The sequence below is a fragment of the Serinus canaria genome, chromosome 2 (genome assembly GCF_022539315.1).
Source record: "Serinus canaria isolate serCan28SL12 chromosome 2, serCan2020, whole genome shotgun sequence".
Lineage (NCBI taxonomy): Eukaryota > Metazoa > Chordata > Aves > Passeriformes > Fringillidae > Serinus > Serinus canaria.
Genome location: NC_066315.1, coordinates 34,444,820 through 34,469,832, shown reverse-complemented (window position 1 = coordinate 34,469,832; position 25,013 = coordinate 34,444,820). Strand labels below are relative to the sequence as shown.

Below are 25,013 nucleotides of genomic sequence, written 5' to 3'. Positions count from 1 at the left end.
GTTGTCATCATCATTATTGTTCCTTGAGTCCCCTCAGTCCCCAAGCAAGGGCTAATCCACATACATTGTCAGAGGTGGCCCTTGACAGATGATCTTACAACCACAAGGCATTCCAAGTATGGGAGGCACAAAGAGACACTTCTTCCACTTTACACATGAGCAATACTGGCAGAAGGATGTCCAGTGATTTACTCCTAGATAGGAAGCTAGGATATTAATGCAAGTGCTTTCCACTCCATAGTACCTTTACAAAAAAAGGTACACATGGTGTTCTTAAACCTGTGCACTCTGAGCTTCACAGCTAATTTGGAAAGTCACCAGTCTGCATAACCAGCTTCATCACAACAAATTCTCATGGATTATCCATGGGCTCCCACACAGAAGATTAAAAAAAAAAAAGAAAAGAAAAAAGAAAGTAAAAAATTGCAGCTACTTGAACTTTATCTGCTGACTTTTCAAAGTATGACTCTCAAGGAGCAAAAAAAGCCAACCAGAAATGAAAGTGTTTTTCTGTTACAAGATTTCAGTGTCAAGCTGTGTGCTAAGCCGCAGTGATACACTAAAATAAACAAAACTGTTTCTTTCAGAGTCCAGAGAAATTAATATGACCAAAAATATTTTTGGAAGACTTTTCTGTGCAGTGAGTAAGATTTCCATGCAGTTAACCTTAGTCTCCATGTGTTGGTAGGTCCATTAGGCCAACACTACATCACACTCATATTCCAGGGATAAGCTGTTGGAAACATTTCCTTAGGGACAGCTGCAGCCCAAGGAGTCTCCTTCTGTCTTGGCCTTTGTCCCTTGCATTTGTGCAAAGCCCTACTGGGGCCTGCTTCAGATTCCTATCTGACAGTCAGTCAGTAATGTAAGAATGAACATACAGCAGACTAATTGGAAACACAGAGCAAATGTTACAGGTTAGCCAGTTAGTGGGACTTATGCCCCTTTCTTTTTCTTTCCTTTTTTACCTTTTTCACCCCTTTTTTTCTTTTTCTTTATTTTTTTTTAATTTCCCACCCCCTTGATCGCTTATTTTCTCCCTGGAGATCAGCAATGGCAGCTGCAGGGGTTGGTAGGAGGGCAGAATAAGACTCCCAGAGACTGCTAAACAGCTGGAATTATCAGGTAACTCGATGCCCTGGTCTAGGTTTTAATCAGATTTTGCAGCTATCCCTCACACACTGAAATCTCTCTGCAACATCAAGCGCTGCAGTCTGGGGCTAGCTGCACTCAGGTCCACCTCAGTAGATTCTCCTATTCCTGTTCTCCTATTGCTGCAAAATAAACACCAGGCACAGAGAACAACTTAAAAATCCTGTAGTGGAAAAGAAGTGGGAGTGTACAGAAATGTTCTCCCTGATTCTAACCAAGACTCCCCTCAGCAGAACCTAAACTGCAAAGTTTTTAACAATTTTAAAACTAGGCACATATATCTCAACACATGGCTGTTTCCTAACCTTTGTCCAATACACAAATCTGTGAGGGTCAGTCTGTGCTATTTTACCAATACTTGACCAAAACTTGAACCCTCTCACGTTTGGACACTCTTATTCCTTGCTCAGCATACCATGGCACAGCCTCTCTCTTCCTCTGTCTGTCTCAGGCTCTTTCCTAATGAACCACAAATCAACCATACCTAGACTCCCTTCCTTGTAAGCCAAAACCAAGTTGCTCCTGGTCTCCCCTCTCTTTCTACAAGCCTCCTCTCCTGTTCTGCACCTCAGCATGCAGCTTTACCTCTTTTCTTGCTGGCCTCTCTAGTGCATTAAGTTCTTTTACCATTCTTTGAAAATTTTAACAGCACTTTAGGATCCCTGAAAACACTCTTAACTATTTTTGGATACACTTGCATACAAGGTGTACTATATAATTCAACCTAAAGCTCAGAATACTGACAGAATAACTTCAGAATAAACTGAAAGAATACTAATTGAAAATGGGATATGTTATCTACTAGATGTTTCAAGTCAAAGTTTCCCAGCTCAACTTGAATGCTTTATGAGAAATACAGAAACACAAGAAAGCTGGTATTGATGATGAGTAAATCCAAGGGTGCAACGTGTTGTGGAGGAATTAAAAAAAAAATTAAAAAATAAAAAAATAAAAAATCTGCTCTTAAGCAAATGCCCTTTCATAAAGCCAAATTTCCCTGCAACATATTTGAGCCAGTTTGCAATCCTTCAAAGATGATATAATTTTCCCAAGCCTCTCCCTCAAGAGGTGTGTGGTTTGTGTTGTAGTTTACTTAAAAGCAGAGACTTGGAATCAAACCCTGGCAAACACAGTCACACTTTTTCTTTATTATTTAATACCAGTTTTTTGTTGGTTTGGAGTTTTTATTTCTGTCAGCTGCTTCAATAGTTTTAAAAAGCATGTCACAATTTATAGTGCCACCTAGTTTCTAACCAAAAGGTTCCTACTAGGTAGAAGAGCTCACAGATTAAAGGACACTTCCTTTACCATCTCAAGGAATCAAAAGGGGAGGAAGAGCTTGGTGTGCTCACACTCACCCTTTTGTTGTTCTCTTCTTCTTGTGCCTTCCTGAACTCGTGCTCCAGGGAGCAGTCGATGTCGTTGAAGAGGCCGACTTCCTCACAGTTCTTCAGAAAGCGCGTTGGCGTGGGAGTCTGATCTGAGAACAAGACGAGAAATGATTGTTGGTGCTCAATAGAAAAAGGAGAGGGAGACAATTAAATAGACTTCCAGGAAAAGAGACGTTCTGACCAAACTTCTCTTTGCCTTCCCACCCCTACCTACCACACCATCATTAAAAAAACCCAGTGCTGAATTTACTGAGTGCTGAATTTCAACACTAAATGCCGCAGGCAGCCATGCTTGCCATCAATGTCCAAAACCAGGCAGCAGTCATCATTTGGGCAGAAAGGCAACAGCATGGGTTTTCCCAGGCCACATAAAACAAGTGCATCTCCTTAACATGGTCATTACAACTCTCTAAAGGCCTCCAAAAATAGGCTCATGCAGAACAACGTACAGTGCATCTCGTAATGCACATTTATACCACAGCATGCATGTTAACTGCTATGGATACACACCAGTTAATGCCTTCAAGTGCTCAAAAACCACCTCAAACATACACATACTTAGCAAAAATGGCAGCCATGGCACAATTTTTGAAGGAAGAATTAAATAACATTTAGAAAGAGTTAAATAACATTTAGAAAAGCTATGGAAAGTGACATTCTGGCCATGAAGAAGCATCCTTTTGCATTTTATTCCTTTTGTATTTTATTTGCATGTATTATCAACACTTTTATTCCTGAAAGTGTTGATAATACATGCAAAACCATGAAATTTGGAGTAAAAAAAATTTAATGCCTTCATCTCTAGGATTTTCCTGCCCTCTCAGAATTAACACAATAAGGGCAGTATTCTCATTAATGCCACAAGCAGGAGGGACTGAAGAAATTACAAGGTTTTTTGATACATTTTCAAAAACCTGCAAGACAGACAAGCAAAATTGCCATGCAGACTGTAGTTTCAGTGACTTCAGTTTCTTTCTTCAGAAAATGAAAAATCAAGCCCAAATTTGGGAACCAAAGACTCCCCAAAGCACAGGTCTGAGGCACCTTTATTCATTCGGAGTCTAGTTCTAATTTTTCCTAATTATTATTAACTAGACTCATTCTGAGTCTAGTTCTTAATTATTCCACCTTGGCTCCTTCTTCCCAGGGCTCTTTCCCAGCTCAAGATACTTTGTACCTGATTTTACAGAAAGATTGGACTCATTTTGTTAAAAAATATTCTTCAGCATAGTACTTGACTACTAGCTATTGTTTGTATTTCATTCTTTAAAGAATGAAAACTCTGTCACATTGAACCCCCTTGCCCATACTGGGTCAATTCTGACCTCAAAAAAAAGGCTCCCACTTCAACAAAGAAAAAATTGCTTTCTTGCACCTAGCTAAGCTGGGTCAAGTTCTAATATTACCCCCTCACAGCAAACAGTTACCTAACACAATGAATTTTACATGATAAGGATAGAAATGCACATCAGCCCTTAACTGAGCAGTACAAAAACAAGGTACACAAAAGAAAATGCAGTTTTCACTTTGAAACTAAGGAAGAGGATCAGCTTCCTCCATTATAAAGCCAGGAGAAGGCAATTTCCACCTGTATCAAGCATGGTCCTCCAGGTTTGACTTTCTCAGGTAATCCAAGGACAAAGACACTCATTTGCATTCATATTTCTGATGGAACATCAGAATGCAAGTCCTTAATGTAAAATTCATTTTTCATTCCTTTTGACTTGAGCATCCTACTTATGAACCTAAAGGAAAAAAAAACTTCAAGTATTTGGGAATGCACACTTATTTATCTATTACCTTTCACAGCTAACTACTGTATTACCAGAGCTGGAAACAAAACTTCCTAAGAATCCTGCAAGAACTCAACATAAGGAGATGAGTCAACAAGATGCTGGCATTGATGGGATCTGAGGACACTCAGCCCTTTACAGGTCCATATCCTAAATAAGCAGTGCCAAACAAATCTCTAAAGTAACCTCAGTAAACTCAGTAGATTTACACCAGGGTTTTTTTTTTGGCCCTTGGACTGGAGCTTGTACTGGAAATGAATGGCACTAAAATGCAGGAGAAATAGATTTCATTTCCAAAGAGGATTAAATGCTACTTTAGTGAACAACATCATTCTTTAGTAGAAAATCAAAGACAATTGTCACTAAGCCTTCCTGGACACAAAGGGCACATTAGTATCTGAATGTGAGGTAAACAGAGGAAATGCTTTATTGTTAGAAGTGATATATCCATATCAAATAAGCAAAGTGTCAATTCCATGGCCAGAATGAGAAACTATGGTTTCACAAAGAAGTAGATGCCACTACTTTCACAAGAATCAAAAATTCTGGGTTTCTTCAGAGTTGCTCTGGCCTAGAACTGACCAAAAGGAAGAAAAGTTATCTCATTGAAGTAAATCCATTTTAACAGTGAAAAAAGGCAAGCCAGAGCAAGAATGTGATTTCAAATGCACAAGGGCATCAATGGCTTCCTTTTTCTGCTCATGCTGAAAATCTATCTTCTGCACCACAAGATAACCAATGGTGTTACCTACAGTTGAACTTTCCAATTAACTATTTTAATATCTCAAAAGATTAAAACTGATAATGACACTGTTCACACCACCTACATATCTTGATGGTGATCTTATTACCTCAGTCTCCCCCTACTGCTACTGTAGTTCCTATGTTCCATAAATCAGACTGGCAGGAATTCATGTCAAGATTTTTGTTAAAAACAGACAGCCCCTCTTTTCTCCCAACTGAGGAAGGGGCACCACCAACCAGCCAGCCTAAGCTTCATCCACAGACCTCCTGGAAGTCAGCTCAGCCAGATGTTAAACAAGACCTGCCTTCCTAGTTCTAATACTTCAGCCTTCAACATTCACAGCAACCAGAAGGCCACAAACCCTCTGTCTTTGTGAGGGCAGAACTGATAAAGATCCAGACTTCAAAATGTTGAGACTTTGTGTAATAAAGTACTGCACATACACTGCACTCCTTGGTCTCAGGATTTCAAGGCTGCCAAGTCTAATGAGCTTGATGTGCTCCTGAGCAACCAACTATTTTGCCTCTGCTAAACACCAGTTCTCCTTTAGGATGTGGACAAATTAGAAGAAATCACTCTCAACACCACAGAAATTCTTTTACCTAGATTAGGCAAGCCTTTGTGTTTTAACTGGGAGGAGTATCACAAGGGAGACCCTAGCATAGGCTACAAAATCAGGTCTCCCAGAATTAATAAAATATTCCTAATTCTCAGCACTTAAAAATGCATTAATAGTTCCAACAGCTTGTGCCTGACCTCATTGTTCCCTGTTGGTACAAACAAAGCTTTTGTTGCTATCACCAGCGCCCACAACTATTGCAGACTCACTGAGAGCAGGGCCCTGATTTGTTGCACTTCAGCAACTGGATGAGCCAGACCCATCTGGACCAAAACCCAGACAGAGCCAGCACCACTCTCAGCATTCCTGCTGAGGACACACGTTATGTAGGAAGTTGCTCTGCAGGCACACTGCTGCTCACACAGCCCAGGGCTCTAATATTAGTCACAAACTGTATTTTGTATTGGCAGCTTGGGATACAGGAGTATCTGGGTTAACCCAAGATACTGATCAGCTATCCCAACATTCAATAAGGAAAAACCTTTCCATCCTCAACTCATTCCATCCTCTAGAACTAGTTTACTGTCCTTTGAGACATCTACCTCTAGCCATCTGTCATTTCATAGGTAAACCTGTCATCTGATAATTATTTAGGAACTTTTTTCTATCTCAGATTCATCAACAGTTTAAACACAGATTATGTCAAGCTTCAGACTTGGCAATGAAAATATTGTTCAGCCTATTACTCAGGGGAATAATCAGCCTCTCTGATGACACAGCCATGACCAGAAAGGCTGCAAGAAACATCAAGTTTAAATAAGCCTCAAAAAAGTAAATGGACAATATATAAGCCCCAAAGCAAGCACAAATGATCCCAAGTTAACCTACTGTATCTTACAGGAAGGGATTTCAGATGCACTCAGCAATCATATTCAGGCCAGACTTTCACATACTGTGTGTATTTTGGTTGCTGACTTTTGAAAACCTGTCCTCAATGTCTGAAGTGATGCCTGATTTTCAGACTCATAAAAAAATGTACGTGGTAAGGCAATGGGGAACTTGAATTCTTCAATAAAGTCAAAAGGTTTCATTATGTACTCACAACGTTTGGCAATTCATGGGGGCTTCTTTGTTGTTGTTCATTAGGGGTGTGGGGATTGAAATAATAGTCTCAGAAAGGACACTCAGTCTCAATACTTTGTTTTCAAAACAACAGCTTAGGAAATACAACATTAGCTTGCTATACAGAAACTTACTTAATTCATACAGAATGTGTTTTGTAAAATTACCTTGAATTCCTGAGCTTCATACCTCAAAACACAAAAGGAAACTTTAAAGCATGCTACCAGTTTAAAAAAGCCCTGAAGAACCCAAGGACATTTATTGGAAACAAGCTTTCATTTTCAAAAAAAAAAAAATTAATTCTGATTTGGTGAAAGATACCTAACAGCCAAGCTCCAAAGTGTGGTGTAACTTGATTCTTCATTTTTCTTTCAAAAAAAAAATTGTTTAGTCTGATGTGCAATACTAATAGACACTTGGCTTGTTCAGCTGTGGGTCCTGTTGAAGTTATACACTTACCCATGTTGTACTTTCATACAACAATAACAAAGTCAGAGTAATGGGGCTAGCACAGAAATTTGAAGGGCTGCCCATCAAACAGCCACAAAGACAGAGCAATGTCCTGAGAAGTTCAGAAAGGTTTAATCATTGATTTCACAGGTTTCCACCCAAGTGCACTGAGGAGCTCAACATCATAACACAACAACCAGGTGGAGAAAGAGGAGAGGAAGAAGAAGTGCACTCAAACATAGGTGGTGAAACTGCTCCCACCCAGATGAGGGCTACCAAGAACTTTACTGCTTAAACCTGTACTCTTTAAAGCACTGGTTGGACATTCCTGGAGGGATAAACATACTGGGTACAACCAATTTTTAAAGTCTTCTGGTCACTCTGAAACTGACCAGTAAATATAAGAAAACATTTAATTTAATTTTGGTAAAGCAAGGGACACAGAAGCAAACAAGAACACAAACTACACTATGAGTCCTCATACCCAATCATTTTGCACGCCTCAAAATTCGTGCCTAGACAAACCTCTCTGTGTAAACTATAAGGAGGAAAAAACTAAGGCAACCAAGAGTGATGCAAATTACCTTATTGGCACAGGCATTACTTGGGAAAAGGAATACCTCTGCACTACCTTTATTATAGGCAATTCCTCCATCTAGAGAAAACTATTTCCACCTCCACAGTGGGCTTTATCACCAAAATTCTAGAGGATTTGGTTTCATTAAATAGAATGAGGAAGGAAAAAAGGTTTCTATGTAGATAATCCCCAGCTCCCAAAGTTCAGTCCCACAGGGCTTTTATTATTTCCCTGGAGGAAGCAATCTATTCTACAGACATTAATATTTTGGTGTTTAAACACAAAAGCTTTGTCACACAATGCAGAGTTTCAAAGCAATGCAAACACTCTTCACTCTCTAAACAGCAAAGAGCTGATATCTATTTCAGTCAATTTAACTATAAAGTTGCCTGCAATGGTGACTAGCATGGAAAACTTACATAAGGTATCCTGTGTTATCTCAAACACCTCTTTTTTAGCTGGAAAAATGGAAATGGAAAACACCAATGACTATCCATTTTCTTAACAAGACTTTCTAACAAACAAAAATCAAATACATACAACAAAGAGGAGCAAATAACATTAATTCTAAAAGACAGAATTGTGTTGTCAAGTTGTGCAACAAAGGTATCACTTGCATTTTAGTGCAATGACTTTAGAGGATTTTCCTTCCATTTATAGCGTCAGAGAACAGAAAACAGTTTGGTGTACATGGGTATCTGGAGTTTCTGAATTGGTTCAAGGGATGGGTTCACCAGACTCAATATAACTTGTTCTTCTTAAGCCAGCATGAAAACAACGGTAGAAAACATAGTGAAGCTAGCTGATAACTTGGAAGCTCCTGGAAAGACATTCCTGATAAACCAGCACAGAACCAATTGTTGCAATCAGGTCATGCACCATTGTTTATTGGACACTGACCCCACCCACGTGACAACATATAACTTCACATATAACATAATTTTACCTCTCCCTTAGAAGCTCATATTTCAGATCCAAACACAGATTTCACACAAAAACCAAGTTCCTTCTTTCCAAGTCATATTTTGCTAAGTTTCTAAGATGTCTTGTACAAAACCAACAGTTTCAGTGCCTACTTCCAGGAACAGTTTATAGAAAACATGTTTAATGTGTGTTAAATATTACTGATACAGATATCCCAGACTGTGGATTAAGCTACCTCTGTAAACAGCGTAAATATTTCTAATACCTACCTGAAAGCATAGAGTGTGTTATTTTTCATGACTAATTGTTAAATCATACACAGCAAATTAAAAGATAGTATACAACATACTGGAAAAAAAGTTAGAAAGTCTGACTTCTAGGCAGCTTAGGAGAAAGAGGGGGGAAAAAATATAACACTGCACCTGGCTTGTTACAGGGCAATTGAGGCTGCAATTCTTTGAACCTACTGATGACAGGAACATTTTTTTTAAAAAGCAAAAATGCAAAAACACACATAAGCAAAAATGCAAAAACCAAGGAAGACATGAAGACAAATGTCTAAGAGAAAAGTATGTCTCTTTTTCCCATATATCATTAATTTTTCATTCTGAAATCTAAGAATAAAACATCTTAAACTGTAAGGTATTTAGATTTCCCCAGGGTTTCAGTGGGTAATGAAACAACTATTTTTCAATGTCTTCCTGCAGAGAGTAGATGATCTATGATGCTTCCTGAGTAAGGACTGCAAAATGCCAAACAAATTCAGCAAACAAATACAAAAAGAGGAATCAATATACCAGCAGAACCAATTTGCCAGGGCATTATGGTCAGGAACATTGGCCACAGTCCTTGGGAACACATGTTTTTTTACTCTTTCCCTACTACACAGGATCATCATAAACAAACCCCAAAGAATACATTCCTTAGAAGCAATCTCGGAGTCTTTCTGGCCAGAAAATTCTGCATTAGTATGTACAGCTGGCTAACTGCAGGTTTTGGGGGCCCAGTACCAGTGGTAGTGCTGGAAGACAGACGTTGTTTTTGCTTAGGAAAGCAACCCATTGGAAGGAGCAGGACGGCTAAATCACAGAAGTTACCAAACACAAATGGAGCTGCTCTGCTCAGGGGATTCCTGATGACAGAATAGAATCCTTAGAAACTGCACTCGAACAAAAGTCTTGCCAAACAGAAAGTTTTAACAAAAGCCAGCACTTGCACATGGTGAATGTGCCCACAGCACAGATGTCTTCGAGCAGTTTCACTGCCAAAGGACACAGCCAAATGCAAAAGCAGCTTTTCCTCATTTGTGCTTGCAAACACAGGATTCTGTGGGCATAGCTGGCACTCAGGCATTATACAAGACCTAGTGATCAAGATGCTGTGTACTGTTTCTTTTTAAACTTAGTCCACTATGGAATTTTAAACCAAATAAATTCTATTTGGGAAAAAAGCTGTCTAACTTTTCATTGGTGCCCAAAGTCCCAACAAGAAAAAACCAAACAAACAAAGAACTGAATATTTGCAAGCCTTTGTTACTTCATTATGATTTTCATGAAAATGGAAACAGTTTAACCAGAAAATAGTTTGTCTGCTGGAGTCCCTTTAATGAATATACATTTGCATCTGAAATGGCACAATTTACCTTGAAGAAGCCCACTGCAAAAGACAAATATCAAACACTACTGAACATCCACACACAGATTTGGATCACAGAGGTGGTTCTACCATTATTTTGAAACCTGTAAAAGTCTAGAGATACTATTCTAAATAGCCAATTACTACAGCCCAAAGGCTAAACAATAGGCAAGGGAATAGGAGAGGAAAGAAGTAAAACGAAGGGCTAGCTTCACTTTATCCAACACTGGCTGAAGGCCAGCAAGCCATTGATATGTGGTTACAGAGACAAGAGCACAGAAAGACTGCATAAGAAATATACTACTCGAGAAATTACAGGGTGCAATTGTACCTAATAACCCTGATAACCCTAATAACCTAATAACCCTGTTTATGAAGGGGGAAGGGCAGAGAGAGATGGGGAAAGAGCACTGGGTATCACCCACTTGTTCACCTTTCTGGTTATGGCTATTTGCAGGGGCAGTTCCTGGGTCAACACACAGGTGGCTCACACAATGTGGCATCTTCCATTGCTGAAGGGAGTCTGTCCAGCTTAAATAGCAAGTGTTCCAGCAGCTGCACAAAGGCACTTCATTAACACTCTCACTGCTGGGCTCCCAGGTGACACACACTTAAGTGCCTGTATTCCCCTGGAAATCAATGACAGAGCTGCCAGCACACCTGAGGTTCAGTGATTTCTTTCCCTCTCATGGCAAACTTGTATGAAGGCAGAAGAATGGCAACTGTCTTTTTGTTCAAAGGTATGCATTCTAGCTCAATCCACCTCTCCTTGTTATTTAATTGGATCTGGGGCTTTTTAAAACCGCTCTTGGAGTCATTTTGCCAGTAGCTTTCCAATAGGAGTCATGTTTTCAACATCATCTGAATAGTTATCTGGACTCTTGAATTCATGTCTTCTTACCTGATAACATATTATCTGTTTTTATTGAAGGAAACTTCAAAGTCATTTCATGTTTGTGCCTGTGAATCATCAGATGATCCTCTGTTGGAAAACGCTGTCAGGCAAACACAGAAAGAGAGAGAGGAAGAGAGAAAAAAAAGAAAAAAAGAAGAATTTAATTCTCTAATAAACTTTTGGCATTGGACAGAATTTCAAAAATGAGAGACAGAAAGAAATTTATCCAGCTAGAAATGTGTCCAAATGGCAGAGGAAACAGAATATTTGAAAATACAAGTGAGTATGAGTAACAAATAACTGTACTTGATTTCGAAACACATTTGCTGCCGTGCTCTCTGGGATGACAGACCGTAAGGTGTCATGCAACTGCTTGGAAAAAAATTACAGTCCAAGTTTTAGATTCTAAGGGTCTCAGACACCCACTCCAGCTACCACAGCCTCACAAGTCACCACTTGTGCCTGAGCATCTGCGATAGCTGCTGTTCTGTATGCTCTTAGCCCACGGCAAATGCTAAGTAATGAGACAAATCTTAAATCACTTTACTGGATTTTTCTGCTTTTGTGTCTTTCTGCAACATATATCTGATGAACAGCTATAAAAATAACTAAGTAAGCCAGCTTTTTTCTACCCAAAAGTATTCAGGCAAAACATGTCTTTAATTTTGGAAACGTCTGATACTTTGACTTGATTTGAAGTGGCAATTAAATGGTGCCCAGTTTTATAGCAGCTAGTTATGACCCTTTATGATACTAAATCAAATTATTCTCCTTTGTCAAGCAGAGAAGGTGGAGAGGTGTTTTTTATAAGAAACTAATCAGTGTGCTAAGTTTGCTTTACAATCTAATTACAGACTTCTACAAGAAATAACTTCTTTTGAACAAAACAAAGAATAGACAAGCTTGAATAAACATTCAAGCACTTGCACATTTGGGCTCAAACAGCAGAATGGTTCTGTGAAGTTTCCTTCCCCAGAATGTGCATACACAGATCTTTGCTACTGAGGTGGCTTCAACTGGGTTATTTCAGGACTACCAAAAGCCAAAAGTTGTATCACCAAGGCTTGAGGGAAAAAAAAAAAAATAAAAGCAGCTCTTGAAAGCAACAGGTACATAGGAGACAAAAACCAGTGGCAACAACAGAGCCAAAGGGACCTAATGGTTTCAACAGAGTATACTCTTGGCTAAGTGACTTTGCTTGTGGCTAAAGCATAAATAATTGCCATATGTTACACCTTCTGAAAATCTCTCTAATCCCATAGACAAAGCAGCATAAATAATGGAATTGAATTCTCTGGGGGAAAAAAAGGAAAAAAAATGAAAAATAAAGAAATCCCCAAGACCTGTTTCTCACTGTGAAATCCTGGTTCACTGCTTACTCATCTGGAAGAAATGCAGCATTAGGAATTTATGTTAAGAACAAAGGGAATATCTGAGAAAGACTTTGCTCAATGAAATCATGAAGGGGGGAAAAAAACCCCACATTTATTTCTCTTGAAAGTGGATTTTCCTTCATGGATGCCACGCTCTCTCTTCACGATGCAATCAGCCAGCCCAAACAGGGTGTGGGGCAACAGAGGAGAAACTGCTCCTCCAGCCCAGACTTCTCAGTCGTTTTTGTAAGTCTGCTTCCTTCCTTGTGCAGAAGGTTGGCTCCATCAGCCCTCAGCTCACATCTGCAGGGGCCAAGAGAGAAGCCCCAGCCAGCTTAGCTGGACAGCAGCTCTGCATTATGCACTTGTGTCAAGTCCTCATTTATTACAAACAGGGGTCATGTTGGGGAATGGGAAGTTCAATGTTTAATTAGATGGAAGTCACACCTACATTGTTCATCTTTCCAAACTGTAACAGCATGCAACCAAAGTTGCTCTCTGAACACCTAAAAGAGCTTGTCTGGATCAGCTTCTCCTCCACTGAGGAAACTAATGAAGAGTTGACATGAAAACACTCAAGTCCACTGATTTCAGTGGAATTTAGTTTCATCAGAAAGGTAAATAAACCTCACAATTAAACTCAGATACTTTTATTCTACCTCTGTGACAGAATGGTGAAAGTTTAACTCTGCATGTGGAAATCTAAAGGGACATATTCTCAGCCTGAGGGATAATCCAAAAGATGCACTCTGCCTCCCTTATTAAAACTCTCACTTGGTGAAACAGCAAAGCCACTCAGCCAGTTGTTAACTGGCCTGAAGGCTTCTGCCTCTCCTTATTTCAGCCCTTGGCAAAATCAACACCTACACTTCATTAACAGTCACCCACCCCCCCCTTCCAGAAGAACCTAAAGAGTTGTAAATATGTTAGCCAGCTGAAAACTCCCAACACACAGTTGAAACAGGGAAAGGTTCACTCCTTAAGAGAGGAGGACTCTGGAAAATAGGTAAGCTGTATCACGTGTCATGGAGGCACACAGGAAGCCTGTGGCAAAAGCCCAAAAGATGACCTTGTCTGAAGATTTTACTCACAAAATCTTGTTACTGAAACAAATTAGGGCCAGAAGTGCCACACATGGAACTTCCCTCATCACTGCATGTGGGGGAACTTCCCTCACCTCTGCAAAATCACTGAAAGAACCACACACACTCCAGTTCAAATCTCAGCAGGTAAATCCTTGTCACTTCAGGGTTTTTTTAAGCTCATTAAACATCTAATGTTACAAGTCAGGTTTTGCCCTTGGAGACATATGGCAGAGCACCAGTCAAAAGGACAGGAATCCCAAATGCAAACCCTGGGGCAAAATTTATCTACAGGCTGCATTTTCCACAGAAAATATTTAGTAGGAAGATGTCTTAAAGACTAAAAATAAATAAAAACATAAATAAATGAAAATCAGCTGATAAGATATCATTCTCTTTCAGTATTTAAAACAGAAAAAAAACCCCAAAACAAACCACAGGAGGGTTAGGGCCTCCCATTGGCAACATAATATATTCCATCATATATCAGCAGAAGACAGATAAATGTGTCCTGCCTAGTGTGTCCTCTCTTGATAGTCCCTAAAGGAATCTGCAATACACATCCTGAAACATTAGGCTTTGGGATGGGAAAAGCGACAGAAGCAGCTTGAGGAGCACTTGTACCATCTCACTTTTGACTGGCTGCTGTATTTTCTTGAAATATTTAATAATAGTGTCTTGTGGGAAAGGAGGGAATTGAGGGGAAGCAGGTCTTAAAAAAAAAAAAAACACACACACACAAAAAACCCCTGACACACATATTATTATTAGACATGTGTTAATATATCAGGAGGCATTATACAAGCCAGAGCTAGTGCTGAGGACTCAATTAATATCACCGCTGACTCCACTCACCTGTGAGCAGCCTGGGGCACTGCAGACAAAAGGCCTCTCCTGCTCCAAGTTCATCTTTGATTCCTCATAAATCTACATGTTAAAAGGGGAAGGGGGAAAGAAAGGGAACCTATGAATATATACGTTCTAAACTTGACACATGCATGCAACATACAGAAATGGCAGTTTGTGCTTTTATTTCAAACTCCGCAAACACATCAGAACAAAGTTTGCACACTCAGAGTACTAATTTTCCTAATATTCAGCAGGCTCTCTAGAGTCTAAGTTCTTATTGCTCCTTCCTGAGCACCAATTTACTGTTAAGAAAGAAATAAAGTTCAGGTCTCACAGCATAAATCTGCCTCAGAAAATAGCATATGTTCAGTGTTGTTATTAGATAAGACCGTGTCTTCTCAGAAATATCTTGAATTAGAGGTTTTTACCTTTCCTCCTTCAGTTCCTGCTGAACAACATTAAAACCAGACGTCTAGGTTACTTCTGAGAAGGAGCCCACTTTTTGAAGTTCTGCATCCATACTGTCTGATATTAATAACTTAAATACATTACATACATGCTCTCCGTGCACACAGGGTCACTGTGCATCCCCATCTTTTAAAAGGTCAACTAGAGCCTCAGGAGCTTCAGCAGTGAAGTTTTGTCTAAAACTGCACTTCCACATAGCAGTCCCAGTCCTGTAACCTTGAAATAAACCCTGGAGGAAAGCTCCCAAGTCTTAAAAAAAGGCAAAGTGTGAAACGTTCACCCTCAGAATGAAGTTATGCACCTGAATTTGAGTCAATCCTAGGGCAGTGTCCCTGAGCAAAAAAAATTAAATTTTAGTAAAATTCTAGGGAGTAAAATAAGTAAGCCAATTATTTTGGAAATGTTTTCAGCCTGTTGGAACAACTGTTTTTACCTGCTAGAACATAGTGGCTGACTCATCTTATAGCAGATGACTTATGTTTAGAGATTCCCTGAAATCCCTTAGAACAACCTCACCACAGCCTCTTTTAGAAAAATATCTGGGTGATGTTTGGGTAATTTTTCATGACCCAAAGAGAAATATCTTTGTGGAGAAGCAGAATTTGATTACAAAAATCTGCAGAGGGACAGGTGGTAAAATAGCTCGAACCCACTGAATTTTTTTCAAGCTACAGTTCATTTTCCCTATCATCAGGAGTATCTTTAGCATGCTTACAGTTGATAGTGTAATTCACCATAACCTGTACATCAACCAGACCCTTGCAGCAATTCTTTTCACTGGATGATAACATTTTCTTTTTAATTAAACTTCATTCTGGTGGACAACTAGCCTGACAGTATGTTTTCCTGATGGTGGCATAAAAAAACTCCACTCTGTCTGACTCCACTGACTCTTAGAAGCAGAATCCAGAAGCAAAGAACTTCTACTTTCATTTGCCCTTCAACCTCCACAGGGACACTACTCCCAAAAGTTGATAATAAGCATCAACTGATCTTCCTGATATGGGCATCTCTACCAACATCTGGCCTGAGACAAATGATTTATAATACAGTAAAGTGTCAAGAAAGACCCTAACTCAGGCATAACTTAGGTATCCACACAAGGCTAGAACCGAAATAACTAAAATTGTACCTAATTTACTCCTTTAAGATTATTCATATCCTGTTTTGATTTAACTTACAGCTATGTTAAACTGAAATAGGATACTCATAATCAGAAATGAAAGAGTATATTCGCATACTAAAATAACTAAAGGTGTTAAATTACTTCTAATTTCAGTTATTTCAGTTCCAGACTGTGCATAGACAAGCTCTTCAGAGATGAAGCCATAAAAATACTCTGAATTACACTATCCTGTCTGAAAGAAACAAGCAGCAGAGAGATAACTGACTAGAAAAACAAACCCCTGCAAAAAACAAAACCAAAACCTCCAGCTAAGTTAGATTTTTAAATCCACCTCTATTTATGGGATGTGACCCCAGGCATGTTGTCTTTCCTAAAGACAACTTTTTCCTTTACACAGAAAGAAAAGGAAAAAAAAGCAGCTACACATGGGTAATGAAAGCCTTTATTTAATATTTCAATTGCTCCTGCAACTGAAGCACTGCCAAAGATTTCTGTTACCCCTTTTTCCCCTCCTCAGGGGACAGTGACAACAGCATTTCAATAGCAAAACAACAGATGAGACTCAGTTAAAGAAAACAAGATAGTTACAATTCTGGTCCCGAGTGTCCAAGTGAATTTCAAAACATTACCAGGAATTATTTGGAGTTTGATTTCTTATTGAGAATTGCAAGTCTAAGACTTCCCTCCCCACCCTGAGCTTGACCTTTAGTCCCTGAATCCATCCGTGCAAGCTCTTATAACAATTAAATTATTCTCAAGGTTATCTAGTAGATAAGCATGGACTAAGCAGCAAAATAGCACACTAGATGAGGACTAGAGCCCTGAGTGCAGGGATCAGCTCCAGGAAATCGACTATAAGAAAACATGGACTTGTTTACTCTCAGTACCTGGAAAAGGCATCAGATTCCCAAATGCATAAGCAACTGCTTATTTCCATGAGAATCATTCTTTGCAGACGCTAAACATAAAAGAAGCAATAATCCAGAATGGCTGTATCACCTGCATTCCAAGGTACTGTCTGGCAGAACTTGACCTGTACAACATGTTCCCAGGTGGTACAGCGCCCTCAGGATAAATTGCACCATGCAGAATTGGTGTTTGCATGTGGTGCAATCACTGCAGTTGAGACTGGTACCAGTGACTCTCTTCCAATAGTGAGTGAGTGGAAGAAGCTGCCTGCTGCCTACACTTTTTGCAAGTGTCTGGTGCTTGGTTATCATATGGCAGTAATTCCAGCGTGGTGCTTGAATGTTAACCAGAAACAAGCAGCTGAAATTCTGGGCTGTGAGTTGAACCTCCTGCATGCCTCAATCCCGCTGAACTCTGCCAAAGCTGTGGATGCAGCGGCACCACCGAGCCTCGCCCCAGGTTTGCAGCAGGATGGGGGCTCTCAGCAGCAGAGCTGCTCTGGCTGTGCACAGCACAGCTTGCATGGCATCCTTCTCAAGATGCAGGCAGGCATCTCCCATCCTTCAGCCCAGACAGCTGCACACAGCCTCTGGCACACATCTCTCTTCACGTGTCTCACGTGTGCTGCTGGGCCACACAATCCACGTCTTCTTTTTCCACACTGTGTGCAGGTGAAGGAAGGAAATAACACAACCAATGGCAACATTTCCACTTCACCTAATAAAAATATATCACAGCAGCCTTTCCATCTAAATTAAGGTGCTTATTAGCCTTTGGGATCTTAAAAATTCAAGTTACACTCATGGAACTCTTGTAGTACTACTAATAACCACTGCAATTAATGCACATGAAGAATATCAGACAAATCTATGATGACTGTAAAGTTAAAAAATTGCTCCAGTCTGAATTTTTTGCTTCTTTTATCAATAGCTTAATTTATTGCAACTTTATGACTTTTTTGAAGAAACAATCAAGGATTATAAATAAAAGTGAACACTATTATTGATATGTCAGCATTAGTTCTGATATTATTAACAATAGCCATGAGTGTATAATCCAGCAGAAAAGAGGGCTGAATTTTAATAGACATGTTAACAACATCTGTCAGCATTTATTGCCCTATTGTGACCACGTAAAGAGCCTTATTGGCAGAAAGTGTAAGTGAGGAAATCTGCTATGCTGTTGTAGCCTGCCATTCTCCTGAAATATCACTTTGCTCAGGAGAAGTTAAGGTACTCTAATTATAAAAAGAAATAAATAAAAATACAAGAGAAAGGCTCCTCCAACCTATGACATGTGGTAGAGAAACAAGTAAGTTCTGCTGCAAGCCAAGATTTTTTCCTACTCCTTGATTTTTGCATAAGAGTCTTCTAAAAAGTTTTTATTATAATTAATAAAACTGAAGCCCACAGTGAGGAATGCAAGAACATAACAAAGAAAAAAAAGCAAACAGAAGAAACAAAACCACTCGCTGAACACAGCAGCAAACTACATCTCCTCTCAGCAGCATGCAGAGGGAAGTACCCCATGTCCTCAGGCTCCTCAAGGAGATTTTGCAGAGCCCCAGGATCATCTTTTCTGAACCAGAGAAACTGTTCTTACATCTAAGATCAAGAAAGCATGTTCCTTTCTGTCTCTCTCCCCCCTTTTTAAACTCAGCAGTAATCTTACTGCCATACTGGTAAAAACATCAAGCAGGCTTGTTTCCTGCTTCAATGTTATTCTTGAAGTAGGCTGCAGTAAGAATCTGATTTTCATTGGGCTATTATTATTTGCAGCTGTGTGACCTTTTTAACCCTCTTTTAAAAGTGACATTTCAGCCTTCAACCTCAAGCTGTCTAAATGTTGCAGGGTTTTCAGGCCTCTGATTAACAGAGGAAAAAGAACCGATGGGGAGGTGTATACTACAATGTGTCTAACGCAGGTCAGTGCACCCATCCTGCCATTTGCACAAGTGAGTAATTACACTCTTATAAGGAACCTGTTTGTTGAAATTAATCACCTGGGTTCATGCTTGCAAGACAGGTTTCTTCAGCCTGGTGTGACCAAGGTCACTGAGATTTCCAAATACAGTTACACAGCACACGGTCTCTAGAGTCAGCCGTGCTATGCAGAGACATGAGCAATAAGTGAAGCATCACCTGCTTTTTAGGGTCACAATGTCTAAAAAGTGAGAGGGGACATGGTTACACTGCACTAGTGAATAGCAAAGAACCCCATCAGTGAGTGCAGCATTTTAAATTGCTAGTCATGGCTATTCAATACCGTGTTATTTATAGATAATTAGAGCGTTATTAGAAATGCTATTAAGACTTGTTGGTTTTGGAAGTGTAATACACACAGGGTTAATGCCCATGGTTGTTCCCAAACCATACTTGCTTGAGCAAAGCCAATTTGAAGCAGCATTGTGCTGGAACAGTGCACGGTGGTTTCTCTCAGCGTGGGCTTTTCAGTGGAAGCGCTTGTTTTCTGAGCTAGCATCACGCTTTCCACATGCAGGCACACAGGCTCATTATCACAGCCCTGCCTGCTTCAGCTGCTACAACGAAGGGTCTGTCAGCATTTCCATTAGAAACCCCCTGGTTTCAAGATTAAAGCATTTCCAAATGGTTCTGGATGTTGGAAAGCAATTTGTGTCTGGAGTCCCCAAGAAGGACTTTAATACGATGCACATTTGATCTGGGGCTTGAGCCCTTGCTGGTACTCCAGTGAAGTTTTTGGGATTGCATTTATGACATTTATGTGTGGAAAAACACTCAGCTTGGTCCTTTACTCATTTATTTTAAAAGAAGAGAGGCCCATAAATCTTCAGGCATCTTTGAGTGCTCTCAAAAAGCAGTTGATGTGTGAATTGCCTCAACAGCAAGCAGCCTTGCTTCGGTCCTTTCCCCGTGGCTGGCATCTGTGAAGTCACTAGCCACTGGCACCCTCCAGGATCATTTGCAAAAGGAGTATCAAAAAGTTTTTTTTTCATGTTGCTGAACACCCTAGTTCTTTTTAAATGGCCACATGGTTTACTTATTGCCTGCCTGAACAAAACCCAGAGCTGGGAAGGCTCCCCAGCAGCCCTAAGGTTTTGTCCCTTCTCTCTCTTACAGGTACATGCATTTACCTTCAAATCAGCAAAGGGAGAAAAGCTTTTGGTCCCCTAACTCAGCATTTTTCCACTAAAACCCACTGTTTCTGTTATCAAAAAAAGCCAAATAGCTGCTTCCCGACTTTCCTCTGCCTATGCAGAGCTGCTTTCTTCTCAAGAAAGAGCATAACTGGGGATAACCAAAAGAATATGGGGCAAATATAGGATATTTCAAAATAGAACAAGAGCAAAAGTTAGAAAACTCTGGAATTAAGGAGGGGGAGAACTACAGGGAGAAAGAACCACAAGGGGACTGGAGGCAAGAAGATCCCAGTAGAAATGTAAAAAACCAAAGACAGTGGAAGGACTTCAGACCACTAAGGACTGGGCTGAGGAAGAGGAGGGGAGTAAAAGGATATCTCTGAAAAAGAAACTCAAAATAGAAAGCAGATGACCTACCGCCTTCCCACGTAGCAGCAGCGTGAGAGCCCAACACTGTGTATCACCCATGCAAGTACTTGGTAGAGGGCACAGTCTGTCCTCTGCAGTGGATGATCAGTCTCTCAAGTCCAGTGGAAATGCACAAGTCTAAATAATTACATTCCTTGGACTCCCCATTTCAGTATAGGAAACCCATCACAGATTCACTTGCTGTAGTGCAAATGGATTTGCTGTTTTACAGAAATGGATGTGGAATTGCTAAGCACAGGCCACAGAAGACAAAAATGGAAATAGGAGAAAAGAGGTGAAAAGTGACTTTAAAATGAAAATACAAAAAAAAAACCTCTAGCCCTTTTGAAAACAGTTCATGAAAGTTGTCTCAGCACAGAAATATTCTATAGGAGAAACAAGATCTTTATAGGGTAAGATGGTTATTGCTTCAACTCTGGAAAAACACTTTGAGGAATAATGTAGTTATTTTGCACTCTGTGATTGGCCAAACAGGGCCAGCCTAACCTGGAAATGGCCCAGGCTTGTAGTTCTGTAACTGTCCCCCACTGATGGCATTTGCAGAATAACTTAGACCTGCTGTCCCTGGTTACAACTCTGAAACCACATGAGAGACCAGACTGGAACCTCACTGACAGCACCGAGGCTGGCTTAACAGAACAAGCAGCAGCACGAGCTGTACCAAGGTAAGGAAAAGGCTCTATTCAGCAACAGCATTTCACACACTAACAGAGAGAAACAATACCTGAAGCACTTCTGCATTTTCCCTACATGCAATATTTCTGCTTTCTAGTGCTGGAAATTCAACAGCTAATGGTTTTACTGAAGTAAAACCAGCATCTGGATCTGTGGACTTGACAAATGTTAGGGAGAACACCAAATGTCCATGGATAGTCAAACAGCATCTGAATGTCATGTTTATATCAACATGACCAAGTACTGTCATTGTCCTGTATCACCAGACATTTAAGTGCTCTTGTCAGAAGACTAAGTTTGACATGAGGGTCTTGAAAGGGAGGGAAGGAAGAAAGGAAGGATGGAGGAAAAAAAGGGGAGGGGAAGAGGAGGAAAAGCCGGGGAGAAATGGGGAAAAGCAGAAGAAGGAAGGGGAAAAAGTGACAGAAGGGAGAAAAAGGAAGGGAGGAAATGGGAAGAAAGGGAGGAAAGGGAAGAAAGAGGACAGGGAGGACAAGGAGGAAAGGGAATAAAGGGAGGAAAGGGAATAGAGGGACTAAAGGGAATAGAGGGAGGAAAGGGAGGGAAGGATGGGCTAAGTTAGAGCAAGATTGAAAGCATCAAATGCTTTAAATGGTGTGCTCCAAAAGGACTCTGCACTATTTTGAAAGTTTTAACACTGAGGCCTCTTTTACCGGATGCATTGTGATAATAAAGTGTATAACGTAATGTACCGGATGTACATGGTGACAATATAGTCCTTATTTAGGTCACTGTCCATCTCACAAATTGTTCTGCAGAACTGCAAAACAACTGCAGTAACACAAGAGGCAGGAATCTTGCTTTGGGAGACCACCACTAATATCCAGCATTCTAAAGGAAAAACATATTTACTCAGTTCTTTATGAGCAAGTCTTGGCTTCTCCCTGTACATGACAGAGTCCCTTGGGGCAAAGTATGTGCACAAAGAAGTCAAAACCACCATTAGCTGAAATCAATATTTACTACCAAACTCCTGAAAAATTTAAAGGAGAAGATACATGCAGAGAACTCCATTCCAGGTTCATACAGTCATCACTAACATGGATCTGATAGCCCCCACTCTCCCTCACTACCAATTTTTAGTGGATTACACATTTAAATACACTTCAGTGTGATATTTGATTAATTACAAAGTTGCTAGTAATATAAGAATGGTTTGCTTAGAATTAGATTTACAGTTATTTTTCAGGCAAAGGGATAAAAAACAACAGAAAATTCATAGTCTATGAGAAAGTCTGCCCCAATTTTTCATTCATCTTCAAAAGGTTACCAACATTAAGTGAGGTGAGTAGTCTGTCTTCTACAAATCCTTTCACAAACACAGCCCCATTCCTGGAGCTGTGGCAGTCACAGTGCTTCATGTCCATGGTTCCTACGCCAAGAGGATTATTGTGGGTGTATGAAAGAAAAACAGTGAGTCTTCAGATCAGCTTCACAAGTGAAGATGGTTCACCATGCCTATTGCTATGAAACAAAAAAAAACCTACTTCAAGGAAAAAAAACAAGCATTATGCACTGGAGAAGATCTCCAGGAAGCCTGCAAAGCGCAGAAAAGGCAGTGCAACTGTGGTGAGAGATGAAGCCCGTGAAGCAGAGGGTGTCAATGATGAACTCCCAGTAACATCTGGCAAATAACCTAATCTTTTGGGACTTTCCAATGCTGGCAGATAAGTGTGTTGTCTGTCCCTTCAAAGGCTGACCTCATTTCTATCCTTGGGTTAATGGCATGCAAAGCTCTCTGCTACACTTACTTTTTCACTCTTCCCCCTGACCCAAAGAGTTATTATTAAACACCAAACAACTCTGCCTATTGTTGCAGTTTGCATACAATTTAATTAAGATTTTTCCCTCCAGGAATAATATTGACTGAAGGTTTTTGTAAGGTTGTTTTGGTTTTTTGGTGTACTGTAACTGCAGTATGCTAATTGCTTTGGTTTACGATACACAAATAGATAAAAGAATGCACCTAACTTGCATGCAAATAAACACTTGGATTTCCAAAGGGAAGGAAGATAAAAAAAAAAAAAAAGAAAGCATTAAAGATATCCTGGGGGAAACAACAACACAAGGCTGCTTAGCTGACTTTCATACCAGAAGCAGTTAGGGGCTTTAACACGAGCTTTGAAAATTCTGCCAGCCCAAATTTTCCTTCCATATTTTATTATATAAAATAATGCCTAAACCAGAATTCTGCAAACAAACTTTAACATTTTATGAATAAGACTCTGCAATTCTGTATGTTTAAAATAATTTTTAACTAGAACCAATCTCACTTTTTGCTCTTTTTTTTTTTTGCTTTACAGTTAACATACAAGAGAGTTTAAGATTTTCATTACATAGAAAAATGAGGCTATTAATAAACCAGCTACGAGCCATTAATTATTAACTCTCACAAACTTTAATTGTCATTTTTGAAGATTTTTTTTTTTTTAGTTGGGAAACTTCTCTCTCTGCAAAATGACCAAAAGAAAAAAATCCTGAATCAAACCTTCAGTGTTCTCAGTTCCTAGCTATAAGATAAAATCCTCTGGGGCAACAAATCTCCGCTGAGAACACTAGCAGCCCACAGGTTCCCTCAGGCAGTACTCAGCACTAGAGAGTTTTAGACAGTAAAAACTGAAAACTGTTCTTTTCAGCCCTGACAAATCAAGGGCAGGCTGATTTGCAACACTTTAAACATTGTATGTGTGAAGCTGCTCACATCCTCAAACACACACACTTCATCCTCAGACAACGTCTCACACCAGCCCTATAACTAGTTTTACTAACAGCAGTGTAACAACCTATTTTTGGAAAAATTTATTTGGATTTAGGCTCATCCATATGTTTTTAGGAAATCAAATATGGAGTCATCTTGCTGTTAAAATACCTTCATAAAACTAAGAGGGTCTGAGTTCTGAGACTTGGTTAAAAAGCTGCTTCCAAGTCATCCATTGCATTGAATGCAACACAGTGCATTTGGACTTTGAAAGGGCAGTACACAAATAAAGCAGTAAGCAAGTGTTTGCTTGAATTAATAACCCAGGAAAAAAATACACTCAAAGAAGCTGCAGACATTAAAACAAAAGTTTATATTTTCATAGAATCATACAATATTTTGAGTCAAATAGTACATCTAAAGACCATCTAGACCAACTTCCCCCCAGTAGGACATCTTTTACTAGACCAGAGCCCTCCAACATGACCTTGAATATTTCCAGGGATGGGGCATTCACCACCTCACTGGGCAGCCTGTTCCAGTGTTTAGTCATCCTCATTGTAAAAGAATTCTTCCTTATACCTACTCTAGATTGATCCTCCTTCAGTTTAAAACCCTTGCCCTATTGCAACAGCCCCTGCTAAAAAGGTTGTCCCCACAAGTTGTGGCCCACTTATACCTTACAACCACCTCTTTATGGAAGTTGCTTGTGAGACTGGAGTCTTCCAGCTTACCAAGTGAGTTAAAACTATGAACTAGAAAAATAATTCACAACAGTTAATGAAAGCTTTTCAGGGGAGGCAGGGCAGGTATTTTAGACTCAGTCTTCTGGAGTACCTGAGGCGCCATCGGCAGTCACAGGACACTGTCCCATGCAGGTATCACCATCAAACAGTGCTGTGCTGCAGGCACAGCTGCTCCCAGGGCTCTGAAGTCAGACATTACCGAGGCCCAGCACCAAAAACTCCTGGAGCAGCAAGCAATGCCCTGAGCTGAGAGGCTCAGCAGAGAAGCCCCTCTTC

General features: G+C 40.0%; 1 protein-coding gene across 7 annotated transcripts in view; it reads right to left on the bottom strand.

The window, feature by feature from the left end:
• The window catches only part of CREB5 (cAMP responsive element binding protein 5), a 258,620-nt gene that overhangs the window by 200,870 nt on the left and 32,737 nt on the right, over positions 1–25,013 (bottom strand). For 3 of the 7 annotated variants that reach the window (XM_030237473.2, XM_030237470.2, XM_030237465.2), the window contains 3 exons: positions 14,554–14,625; positions 11,250–11,343; positions 2,511–2,632 (listed from right to left, as the gene is read on the bottom strand). In XM_030237473.2, coding sequence (XP_030093333.1) covers positions 2,511–2,632; positions 11,250–11,343; positions 14,554–14,607 — 270 coding nt within the window. In that variant the 5' untranslated portion in view covers positions 14,608–14,625. Of the gene's footprint in view, positions 1–2,510; positions 2,633–11,249; positions 11,344–14,553; positions 14,626–25,013 lie in introns of those variants that run through there. The other 4 variants (XM_030237483.2, XM_030237479.2, XM_050970744.1 and 1 more) reach the window with 3 other exon arrangements.